General features: G+C 37.0%; 1 protein-coding gene across 1 annotated transcript in view; it reads left to right on the forward strand.

The window, feature by feature from the left end:
• Positions 1 to 13462, forward strand: part of MYO3A (myosin IIIA) — a 229963-nt gene that overhangs the window by 51359 nt on the left and 165142 nt on the right. The window contains exon 8 of the mRNA XM_032396700.1: positions 122 to 277. Within this exon, the coding sequence (XP_032252591.1) occupies positions 122 to 277 (156 nt within the window). The remainder of the gene's footprint in view (positions 1 to 121; positions 278 to 13462) is intronic.

The raw sequence follows: 13462 nt of genomic DNA on the forward strand, positions 1-13462 counted from the left end.
CTTTCTTTCTTTCTTTCTTTCTTTCTTTCTTTCTTTCTTTCTTTCTTCTTTTCTTTCTTTCTTTTCTTTCTTTCCTTTCTTCTTTCTCTCTCTCTTTCTCTTTTTTTTTTTGCCAGTGCAGATGCTTGACTAAAGATTATGAAAAGCGTCCAACAGTGTCAGATCTTTTAGAGCATAAATTCATCACTCAAATTGAGGGCAAAGATGTGATGTTGCAAAAACAACTCATGGAATTCATCAACATTCATCAAGGCACGGGCGGCACAGAAAAGGCCAGGTAATCAAATAATATCTACTCGCAAAGTCCAAACATCACCTAACAACGCTGAACAATTTTATAATGCAATAGTTGTTAAGGTGAGAAAAGAACTAATTTAAATTAGTTCACTGTGGTTCCGAGATAAGGGGATACTTGCATGAAAAGTGAATTGAGTTGCATCCCAATATTGGTAACATTGCTCGCAGCATTTTCTAAACAACTTCATCAGAATGAAGAATGTAAACTTCAGTAGATGATTAGTATTGGCATATATTTTCTTGTGTTTTCTGTTCTTCTGTAAAGTTAAGGTATCTTACATTTGAGATTTAAAAAGGAACATAAACCTTGAAAGACTTGGTATCATTTTTTCTGGCTAAACTGTATTCAGAAGTCATTTTAAATATCATTACTCCTACTTCCTATTTGGGTTTCTAATAATCTACTATGTATAGTTTATGTAATATTGAATATCTTTTTACTTATTATAGGTAGTATATATGTTTATTTCAGGGAATTTAGAAGATACAGAGAAGTATATAACCAAATCAATCAAGTATAACATTTTAATCTATAACCTTTTAGTATCTTATGAATGGATATACATTTTTTAAAAATTAGAATAATATTTATAGGTATTCTGGAGTCTGCTTTTCTTTTTCTTTGTAATCCCCATCACCTATTTCACCCATCCCTCCCATACTCTCTCCGCTCTGGCAACCACCAGTTTGTTCTCTGTATTTATCAGTCTGTTTGGGGGTTTTTTTTGTTTGTTTATTTGTTTTGTTTTTTAGATTCTACATATAAGTGAAATGATATGATATTTGTCTCTCTCTGTTGAATTTGTTTTACTTATCATAATACCCTCTAGGTCCATTCATGTTGTTCAAATGGCAAGATCTCTTTTTTATAGCTGAGTAATATTCCATTTTATATATATATATACCAAATCTTCTTTACCCATTTACCTTTCCATAGACACTTGAGTTGTTTCCATGCCTTGACTATTGTAAATGATGCCACAGGGGTGCATATACCTTTTCAAATTAGTGTTTTCATTTTCTTTGGGTAAATAGCTATTAGTGGAATTACTGGATTATATGGTATTACTATTTTAAATTTTTTGAGGAATCTCCATACTCTTTTGCCCAGTAGCTACACCAGCTTACCTTCCCACCAGCAGTGCGTGAGTGGTCCGTTTTTTCCACGTCCTCACTGACACTTATTATTTCTTGTCTTTTTGATATTAGCCATTCTGACAGGTGAGAGGTGATATCTCATTGTGGTTTTGATTTGTATTTCCCTGGTGATTAGGGATCTTGAACATCTTTTCATGCTTCTGTTGGCCATCTCTATATCTTTGGAAAAATGTCTATTCAAGTCTTCATCCCATTTTTAATCAGATTATTTGTTAGTGTTGGTTTGTATAAGTTCTTTATATATTTTGGATGTTAAATCCTTTATTGGATATATCATTTGCATATATCTTTTCCCATTCAGTAGGTTGCCTTTTCATTTTGTTGATGGTTTCCTTTGTTGTGCAAAAGCTTTTTATTCTGATGTAGTCCTGATAGTTTATTTCTGCTTTTGTTTTCCTTGCCTAAAGAAACATTTCCATAAATAATGTTGCTAAGGACAATGTCCAAGAGACTACTGCCTATGTTATCTTTTAGTTTTATGGTTTCAGGTCTCACATCTAGGTCTTTAACCCATCTTGAGTTTATTTTTGTGTAAGAAAGTGGTCCAGTTTCATTCTTTTACATGTAGCTGTCCAGGTTTCCCAACACCACTGAAGAAACTTTCTTTACCCCATTGTATATTCTTGTTTCCTTTTTCATAGATTAATTGACCATATGAGAGTAGGTTTATTTCTGGGCTCTGTATCCTCTTCCATTGATCTATGTGTTGGAGCCTGCTTTTTTTCACTGAATAGTAAATATGCATGTCATTAAATCCATGTCATTTGTATCATTCTATGACAGATTTCTTTAATTGCTGCAAACATTACCTTGCATGACTATTCAATGATTGATTTAAATAATCCCCTATTATTAGATATTTAGGTTGTTACTAATTGTTTCTATCTCTAATAAGTAACACTGTAATGAACAGAGTTGCACACAAATCCCTTATTATTTCCTTAAGATAAATTCCTAGAGATAGTGCTAAGTCAAAGAGTAGTCTTGTAGTTTCAGTTTATTCTTGAGAATTCTATTAGTTTCATTTAAGGAGCATATCACTATTTAAGGGCTAAGTTAGGAGAAGTGAGTAAAAAATAGTGCATGACTTAAAAGGTGATTCTATTTGAATTCCTGTCGGGGGTTACATGCTTCATTCCTATTTGTTTAATGCCTAACTGTGTGCCAGACATTGTTAGGACTTTATATTATCTCATGTGATTTTACAACATCCCCAAGGGAAGTGTTCTAGGACACTCCATTTTTACAGCTGAGAAGAACCAAAGTTTGCAGAGGCTAATTAGCTTGTACAAGGCTACACAGGCAATGAATGGCTTAGCTGGAATTCAAATCCTGATCCCTAAGTCCAGGCTTTATTCACATGAGTAAACAGAGTAACGATGGTAGACATCTCTGGAGGTAATAGGCCTTGCCTATATGAGTTTACAGCCTTGCTGGAGAGACAGAACTCATATACCTATAGTGAGGAAACATTACGTTGTGAGTGGACTGAATTACAGAGAAGGAAGGAGGCAGGTAGTTTACAGTGAGGAAGTGGCCGTGGGCTCATACATGTCCTTCCTTCCTTCTTTGTGTGACTACAGTTCCATAGTCAGCCACAACCCCGTTCTTCCCAGAGCAAGTGGACAAACAACAAGCAAACAAAGAAAACGAACAGAAATTGAAGTGTACCAGCATTGTGTCAGGTGCTCAAGAACTATGTCAAGAACTATGGAGAATTTGAGATTTTACCTTATTTGCAAGCTAATAAGTTGACCTGCCTGTTTCAAGCATATTGGAAGAAGATAGGAGACTAAAGGATCAGAGAAAAGGGCCTTACTATTCTTGTTAAGCCAGCAACATGAGTCTTATATTCATGTTGGTTATTCTTGCCCCACAAGTCCTAGTGTTGATGTGGAATGGCCTAGATGGATGGGTGTACACAGTGGGTTTGCCACATAGTATAGGAACCCTGAGCTTGGGAAACTCTGGTCTTTGAAAAGGGAAGGGCTAGCAAACCTGCCCAAACTTTGTCCTGGAGCAGACATTATCTTTACTATTCTGTTCAGCAAACAAAACTTCCATCTGTCCTGGAGAGAGACGTTATCTCTAACTTCCAAGACCATTTGCTATACAAGCATCCTTGGAAATATAGTCTGGAAAAAAAGCTAATATAAGACATACAGAAATGAGAGGGACCCATGGATAATTGTCTCCCAACATTCAAGCACCATAAGAATGGTTGAATTACACAATATTTAGATTCTAAGTCTGTTGCTCTAAGTTCCAGAGATCAAGATAAAGAAAAAAATTATTGAAAACAATTCTATATTGGGCACCACATTAGGCTCAACACTTGTGTTTCTGAGTCACAAAATTGATTCTTGTTTCTCTTTTTAAGAATTCAGAATATGTTTTCAATATGAGAACTTCTGTTTCATTCAGTTGTGGAAAATTTTCAGTCATTATTCCATTAAATATTGATCTTCTCTTATTCTTTTTATTTTCTACTTCTAAGAGATAAATATTGCAATGTCCCAATATACCTTATGTGTCTTATATTTTCTCTTTTATGTTTGTCATTTCTTTATCAATCTTTGCTGTATTTTGGGTTTCTTCAAAATTGTTTCTCAATTCACTAATTCTTAGAATAGGACTAGTCTAGATTTACCCTGTCTACTTATTTTTCATGCTGATATTTCTGTCAACAGCTGTATTTTTCATTTCTACAATTTCTTACTTTCTGTAAACATTCTTTATTCATGTCTGACTTTATATCTGGCTATTCCTATCTGGCTAATTTATTTTTTTCTTTTTTTGTGACTGTAATTCTTTTCTTTTTCTCTGTAGACTCTTTAATAGTCATTTTTTTGATTTGCATTTCAACCAGGGTGAATTGTCCTGATTATTGAGTTTGTTTGTTTCCTTGATATTTGGTGTTCTTCTGAGGTTTAGCATTTTGGTTTGTTCTCCCACCTGGAACGGGAGGGGTTTTGCTCTGCTTTTTCTTTTCTTCTGCATTCTCTTCTCCTATTTTGGAAGTTTTGCCTTTGCCATAATCTGGCTTCAGGAGTCTTTCTGCCCCATAGGACTTTGAGGATATTGCAGATCTGGCCATGGAGCCAATAGGAAGTAGACCCCATGTCTGTGCTTGGTCTTGCCATCGCAGGTACTTGGCTCCATAAAAGGAAGAAGATGCAGAATTTTTTCAATGTTCTCTTCCAGGTAAGAGACACCCCTCCCCACATTCAGCTACATTCTCTCTACCCAGTCTAGGTCAGGGCCTTCATTGTGACTGGGGCATTTCATTTCCTTTACTTTCCAGTCTCTTCTGCCTTTTTCTAGTCCTGGACTTTGTGTCAGCCTATGGTTTCTGCCCTCTTATCCAGGGTGTACCTGACCTGTTAGGTCCACTGTCATGTTCATCTTGTTTTGGAGAATGTCTTTGTCTTTTTAATTCAACTTAAAAATATTTTGAAAAATATTTTATCTTTCACAAGTGTATATTTGGAGGGGGTGGGAGTAGAGTTTGAATCATTAATGCACAACACCCTTTTGACCACAGATCTTAGTCCTATGTCATAGGAGGAGGAAATATTTTCCTGCTCTCAGCACTCTTATACTAGTTCCAAAGTGTGAAACATATTCAGGCAAGAGAAAAGACGTTATGGGGTGCCACTTGCAACACCTTGGGAAAAAGTAGTCTTCAAGATCAGGCAGAATTATTTGAGTTAATCCAAATTTGAGTTAATCCAAAGTTAATCCAAAATCTGACTATACTAAATCAACATAGCTAACTCAAACCTGACATTTTTTTGTATGTGATAATAACTTGTGAAATTGGATTGATGTATGTATTTGGTTGGATAATTTTTTAAAAATCATAATTCAGTTTTAAAGAAGACTGTCCTATAATAAATTGAATACAAACTGAGTACTTTAAATTTCCCAATAACGGTAAGGGCGCAGTGTTAGAAGGCACTGTGGGATGGATACAGGAACTTTCTTTTTTAAGTCAAGGCCTGAATATAACAAGTCACTCTCATAACTTACTCAACTACTCTGAGGAATCGAGATGCATATGCATGCAGTAACTGCTTCTATGACAAACTCTCAAACCATGGAAATGCATTTTCCCCAGGAGTTAAATTGATAATGTTACAGTGAAGACTGAATCAGTAAGAACTTTAAATTATAAAATATTTTAAAAGAAAAGTTTGGCTCAGGTGCCTGGGTGACTCAGTCGGTTAAGCATCTGCATTTGGCTCAGGTCACGATCCCAGGGTCCTGGGATCGAGTCCTGCGTTGGGCTCCCTGCTCCACAGGGAGTCTGCTTCCCTCTCTGCCCCTCTTCCTACTCATTCTCTCAATCTCTCTCTCTCTCTCAAATAATAAATAAATAAAATCTTTAAAAAAAAAAAAAAGTTTGGCTCTTGAATCCAGTATTGTAAAGTATTCAGTTGCCTGATTTAATGGGAATAGATAAAAGTCATTTGTAATTGAAATGTACTATTCAGCTTTCTTGACTAAAAACAACACAAGCCAATTTAAGAAGAAAAGGAATTGAGTGAAAAATACTGGATGGCTCAGAAAATTGAGAGGAAGGCAGAGAGCCAGGCTTAGACCTGAAGCAAAGGAAGCCTCAAATAGCCTTCCCCAAGAGCTGCCTGCTAAGAAACCACCATTGACACCCACCCTCCCCGCCCCAAGTCCTGCAGCAACACTGGTTTCTGGAATGCCACAACCACTTCAAAATACTTGTAAACTGACCTTGAGCTTTGTCACTCCCTCAAGACTCTAAATTCCATAGAAGACCATCTGGTTCCCCATGCTTAGCTCACAGGTCCATGTTGTAGGTGAAAAAAATGCAGTGAGAAACACTTGCTTCTCCCTTACTTCCAGTATCTTTGTGAGGCAGAATCCTTTCTTGCAACCATCTTGGAATTTGTTCCCACAAAGGAAGAATATTTTGAGATACTAAAGCAATGAATTATGTGGAATATGAAAACAGGGTCCTGAAATTCTCTTTTATATATCTTGAACATTTACCTAAAGTGTTATTTAAGGTATGATTTGCATTCCTTCTAAATAAAGGAAAAACCTAGCCCAGTACCTAGTTGAATGATAAATCCCAAATTAGGATTTCATTTTGTGGGGTACCTGGGTGGCTTAGTCGGTTGAGCTTCCAACTCTTGGCTTTGGCTCAGGTCATGATCTCATGGGTTATGATCTCATGGGTCCTGGGATCGAGCCCCACATCAGGTTCCATGCTCAGTGGGGAGTCTGCTTTAAAGATTCTCTCCCTCTGCCTCTCTCCCCATTTGCTCGCTATAAATCAATCAGTCTTTTTAAAAAATTTCATTTTGTGGTTGTTATAACATGTTACCTTTAAAATTTTCTTTTGCTTTATATACAAAGCAAAATAACTTTAATATTTTACTTGATACCCTCAATATGCTAGTGGTGATTAACTTTAATGTAGGTAAATTATATTTTGCATATAATTTTATAGAAGCAAGAATTTAGTAACTCAGACATAGTTATTTCTTAGGCCAAAAATATTGGCTGTATTTGTGGTGCTCTTACAATCACCCCACTTGTCCCAGCGTATATGGTTTTCAAGCCAGGATATAAGACAACTTTGAGACATATATGAAAGGATTAACAAATGAGAGACAAACTAAATTATCCAACCTTTCAGGACTGAAAGCCTGGTTCAAGCTGTCAATTCTTTATTTAGGTATAAAACTTTATGTCATATAAATTCAGTTGAATGGGATTTTGATTTTACAAAAAAAAGAAAAAAAAGAAAGAAAGAAAAAAACGAGAAAAATCAGTAGGAGGTAATAATAGGGTTTTTTCAGTGTGATACAATGCATGATTCTATTTTATTCTCTATTTTCTGGGCATGATAATTTTTCTCTAATGGCTGTAACTATGTCTTTGTGAGAATTATTCACTCTTTGGAATGTTTACTCATTTCCCTTAATATGTGGGACTTTTAAAATGCTTATCCTGGCTGCTCTTATAATAACCATTCTTTTTGATTCCCATCTTCACATGAACATTTCAAAGACACTTCAAACTGAACATGTCCAGAATTGAATTTATGCTGTCCCACCCAAAATTAGTTATTTGGTCCCTTTCTTATTAATGGCACCATCACTCAATTCCTTATGCCAACCAGAAACCTAGGGATTATCTTGACATATTCTTCTTTCCTACTTTCTGTTTTTAGTCCAGAGCATGACTAAATTTCTTATGCCTGCATTCAACCCAGCACCAATGGTGATATAATCCTTGCTACCATGAAAATCATGGATTGAGATAATCCCGATGTCTCAATATTTATTGAGGCCATTGTATAAAGACCTGGATCACGTGCTACCACAGGGGGCTGATGGCTAAAGCATAGATCATCTGTGCACCTGGGGGCTTACTTTTTAATAAAAGGGATAAGGCAAGCCTGTAAATAACCATTATACAGAGTAAGAAGTTCCAATCCCATGAAAGGAATACAAATAGTATCCTATGAGAGTTAGAAGAAGCAGAAAATGTTTACAGTAACAGGGACAGGAAAGCTTATCCAGGAGGCGGCCTTTGAATCAGCACTGGGATAAACAGGAGTTGATCATGTGTGAAAATAGAGTTACTACCCGATGAGCATTATTTCTAGAAAGAACAGCCTGGGCCAAATCATGAAAGCCAGGAGAAAGGCAATACTCACAGAAAGGCAAGCATTTAATCAAAGCTGTAAGGGGAAAACTCAAGAAATATGGTTAGAGATATCCACAGAGAGCCGACCACAGAGACTGAGAGCGTTGATAGTCAGACAAGAGGTCTGACCAGTGCTCTTGACAGCCTACCCTGGGGATGCCCCTAGGCCACCTGTGTCCTGCTGTGCACCATCCCTTCATTGGTCCTAAAAGGTAAACTATGGATACACCAAGACAGACTATGGCAGTACTTTTGGATGCATTTTGCTTGTCCCCAGTATTTCTTCTTAACTTAAAGCTATTATATATATATTTTTTAAGTGAAAGAAGTTGGTCTCCATCATGTTTAATGATCAAGATATTAGTGGCTAGTATTTGGCTATTTGGAGATGACAAATCTATTGATATATCTATTTCTATGTATTTGTGGGATGTTTTAATTGTTTGGTGTGTGTCTGTGTGCGCATGCTCATATTCTAAGTAAATGTTATTTTGGAAAATTCCAGTTTTATCTTGGCCAAAATAAGGGGTAAAGGAATTGTCTATATGAATCTGAGAGAAAAGTTCTCGTGAAGGCACTAGCTGGTTGACAGTGTCTTGTCCAAGATAGGGAACTGAGAAAAACGACAGGTGGAGCTGGGGGACTATAGTCAGGGCCCATCTAGGGCCAGGAAATTTAGAAAAGAAATGATAACTTATCCTCCCTCCCAAAAATATTTCCTTATGCCTTTCTTTACTACTTCCTCTTCCAGACAAGCTCCCGAATAAGAGTTAAATAGCTTCAGCTAAGCATGGTCCCCTGAAGGAATTTTATAAGGAACAGGTTACTGAATAAGCATCCCCTGGGGAAGACCATTAGGAGTATCTCTGCTTTTAAGTCAAATAAATAAAGGAATTCAAATAAACAGGAAGAAGTTGTTAAAATGTCCTAACAAGGTGTAAATAATTCCTAGGAATTATTGTTACATTGATGTTTCAGAATAAAATGCTTTACAAACAGTAAAAAACTACCAAGGAAAGGGGAAAAAAAAAAAAACGTCAATCAAGGGGGGATAAAAGACTTGTTCACAGTCATTTTCTCTCCTATCATGCAGAAGAGCTGGGGCCAGAACCAATTTGTCCTAACACCTCTTTAAGTTCCTGTCTGTATCATGCTGCATGCCCCTTTCTTTTCCTCCAGAGCAGAGTCATACCAAAATAGACTGTTATTACTGGAAGGGAACTTCTCTTCTGGTTCCTTATCTGAGAGACCAGAAAACTGAAGCCCAGAGAAACTCAGTCCTGCCAATTCAATAGCCAGCTCATGGTCAGCACAGGGCTGTAGCTCAAATCCCGTGATTTTCAGCACTCTTACTAGTTTCTGTATCCCTCACCAGAAGTAGAAATTGGCATTCACAAAACTGGCAATACGAAGAATTTCTCTTGGACTTTTGGGGGCTGCTTTGTATGATTTACTCATAATGGGCATTTCAGCTTTCACCAATTTCTTTGAGATCCTGCAGTTGGAGTTTACTGAGTAGTGTATTCAAGGGTCAAGAAATCTTTGCTCACGTTTCCCTAGACTTCTTTGTTTTATTTTATTTTTTTATTTTTATTTTTATTTTTTTTAAAGATTTTATTTATTTATTTGAGACAGAGAGAATGAGAGAGAGAGAGAGAGCACATGAGAGGCGGGAGGGTCAGAGGGAGAAGCAGGCTCCCTGCCGAGCAGGGAGCCCGATGCGGGACTCGATCCAGGGACTCCAGGATCATGACCTGAGCCGAAGGCAGTCGCTTAACCAACTGAGCCACCCAGGCGCCCTAGACTTCTTTGTTTTAATTAAGAGGGTAGAGTATAGAAATAACTAAGTCTAAAATGGCGGTCTAATTGACAGCATCTTTGAAGTATTTGGGATATAGTCATGTACTAACTTGATTTTAGTGACTGCTTGACAAGAGTTGATGATTATCAACATTGTGATCTTTTCATTTCTCTCGGAAAGAGTCCCTCATCTCGGTGATGAGTTTAAGGATTTGCATTTGTTATTAGTAAGCAGGTTATCAGCGAGTGCCAACAAAATTGCATCCATTTATAAAAGACTTTGTCCCATTTCTCTGGTAATTACTACTTGAAGTTATACCACACTCCAAGACTTCTTCTAGCATGCTATTTTTCAGTCGTTAGTTTCATTGAGGTCTGAAAGGACAAGTTCTCAGTGGCTCCCAGCATGTCACTGATGACAGTATGTGGGCCTATGACAACCAACGTGTCCATCTCCTTCCCCCCCCACCACCGACCCTGGTCACCAGGCCACTTGCTATGCATTTTCATTCCTCTCTGTTCGGGCTCATGCAGTGTTCTCTCCTTGAAATCTCCCCCTCTTCATTCTCTCCTTGAAAATATACTTCAAAACCATATCTCCAAAAGTCAGTTGAGTACTTTTGATGCCTTCCCCCAAAGCCCCGAGCATGTATTTATATTTTCTGTCCTCTGTGGTCATGCAGCCCTTTGTTCTTGCTTCAATGTCAGACAGACTTATATTCAAGTCCTCATCCTTCCATGAACTAGTACTGCCATGTACTAGTTTTGTGACTCTGGGCAAATTACTGAACCTCTCTTAGACCCAGTTAATCCTTGTTTATGAAATGGGAATACAAAGGATACCTACCCCATAAAGCTGTGAGGATAAATGTAATAATGCCTAAAAAGCATGAGCATAGTACCTAGCACAGTGTAAGTTATCACCATCACTTAATGGTACTTAGATACAATATATTTTGTGAATCTCAATCATCTTTGTATCTCCAGTGCTGAGTCCAGGACTTTGCATTCAGTCAGTACTCAATAAATATACAGTTGACCCTTGAACAATATGAGGTTAAGGGAGGCAACCTCCTGTGCAGTTGAAAATCCAAGTATAATTTTGACTCCCCAAAAACTGAACTAATAACCCACCATTGACCAGAAGCCTTACTGAGAACATAAACAATTAACACATTTTGCATGTTATATGTATAATATACTGTATTTTTACAATAAAGTAATCTAGGAAGAAGAAAATGTTATTAAGAAAATCATAAGGAAAAAAATACATTTATAGTACTGTACTGTATTTCTTGCAAAAAATCAAGGGTTAACTACATATAATCTTTTTCTTTAAGATTTTATTTATTTATTTATTTGTCAGAGAGAGAGAGAGAGAGCACAAGCAGGGGGAGTGGCAGGCAGAGGGTTCAGAAGCAGGCTCCCTGCTGAGCAAGGAGCCCCATGGGATTATGACCTGAACCCAAGGCAGATGCTTAACCAAAGGAGCCACCCAGGGGTCCCAACTGTATATAATCTTGATTTGAAGAGTTTGGGTTGAGATCTGGAATAGAAAGCCCTCATCTGGCTTTATATATTTAATGGATACAATTAATAGTGCATTTAACTATTTACTACTTAACTAAAAAAAAATGGAGAACCAACGTGAAAGATTTTTCTTGAGAGAAGGGTTTTTAATTTTTTTCTACAGAGAACTTCTTTTTATAGTTTTCTTGCTGGGTTAGGGGCAGACCCAAAAAGAGGACTTGGAAAAAAATAATAAAATCTACATGAACATCTCATTTGTTTCTAAAATCATCTCTATGAAATTGTGTGTAATGGGTCACAGTCCTTCTTTTAGGATAACACCATCGAGGCACAGCGATCTCTTGCAGAGCTAGGACTGGAAGTTCTCACTTTCATCTCTGTGTTGTTTCTTGAAATTCAGTTACTCATTCATCAAGAGAATCTAACCAATACCCTGAGGGTAAATCATGTGTTTTAGAGGTGCTTTAACAGTGGAAGTTACAGATAGAAGGGATTTGGGTATTCCAGTGTCTTAGTATAACCAACACACGAGGTTCTACGGCGTTGAAGCTGGCTCTTGCAAGAGAATATTGCATTTTCTGTTTGAAGCCCCAGTTTAAAAGGCTCAAGCTCTCATTATCACTCTGGTTTTACCAGTTTTGCCAACACAGTTATTCACATGCTCCCACTTAATCTTTGCCAGTCTCATTCCATTACTTTTCTCAGATGGGAGCCATTGGAACCTTTTGCTTTGAAACATGTTTTGATTGTCTCTGCTTCTTAATTCTTTTGAAGGAATAATGAATATGAATATTAGTTTATTTGTAAAAGTGACCCTTACTTATTATTTAACAACCTAATAAATACATAAAAATATGAAGAAGTTTTAGGAATTCACTTGAAACCACAGCACCCAGAGGGGGGGCAAAAAAAAAAAATAGACCCAGCATAAACATTTGATGAACACAATTCCAGATTTCTTTCTGTATGTGTGTGTAGAGCAAGAGAGATAGGAAGTTTTTACAAATACAGAATTTTTCTATAAATACTACTTTTATTGAAATTTTTATTGATATAAATTTAGATGCATTTGTAGGAAATAATACAGAGAGACCCATGTACCATCTACCCAATTTCCCTCAATGGTTACATTTCACAAAACTGTATAAATACTGTTTTAAGTATTTTACCCAAATTTAACAGGTAAAAGAGAAACTTAGGGCAAAAAGGAAGAAATTATTGAAAGTCAGATAAATGTTTATCTTTCTTCACCTCAAGACTTTTTGGCTTTTGGTAAAGTTAAAAGGTTAGATTCATTTTGATTCTACTGTAGACAATATCTACTACCTCCCTGGCTCTGAAGAATGAAGTTAGCACAGTTACACTTCCTCCCATCTCCTTGATTTCCACATCCTGAACTTGTTACACTATTCTTTTATGCAATCAATGCTTCACATTTGTAGTATGTCTATAAGCCTAATTTCTAGGGCTGTTTAATCTTTTTTCTGTATTTAAGTTGATTCAGTGCTCACCTCAAGTCTTTTTTTACTATACACTCCCTTTTCTGAGTGCCTTATTTTAATTATTCTCTTGGGTAGCTAAACTGTGTCATGTCATAGTTATTTCCAGAAAGCCTCAAACCCTAAATTCTTGCCTCCTTGAGCTCGAAGCTCAGTTTAGTTAGGTGAAATAGACTTTGGCTAGCATTTTCTTTTCCTCAAAACATTGCAAGCACTGTTCCACTCTGTCTTGGGCAGTGTGTATTGCTGTTGAGAGAACTAAGGCAATGAGCCTCCTCCCTTTGTTCATGGCTGGTTCTTTCGCAGGATGTCTGCTGGTGGTCCGCAACTTCGCCAAGCTGTGTCTTAGCGACCATGCTTCCAGATCCATTTTACTTACACCCTGCGATATGCGGGATTAGCTCACACTGCCTCACGAGAGCCAATTGAATCTTTGTTCTTTTCTCTTCCTTTTATATACTTAACCCATGTACCTTACCCTA

The sequence above is a fragment of the Phoca vitulina genome, unplaced genomic scaffold (genome assembly GCF_004348235.1).
Source record: "Phoca vitulina isolate PV1807 unplaced genomic scaffold, GSC_HSeal_1.0 scaffold93, whole genome shotgun sequence".
Taxonomy (NCBI): domain Eukaryota; kingdom Metazoa; phylum Chordata; class Mammalia; order Carnivora; family Phocidae; genus Phoca; species Phoca vitulina.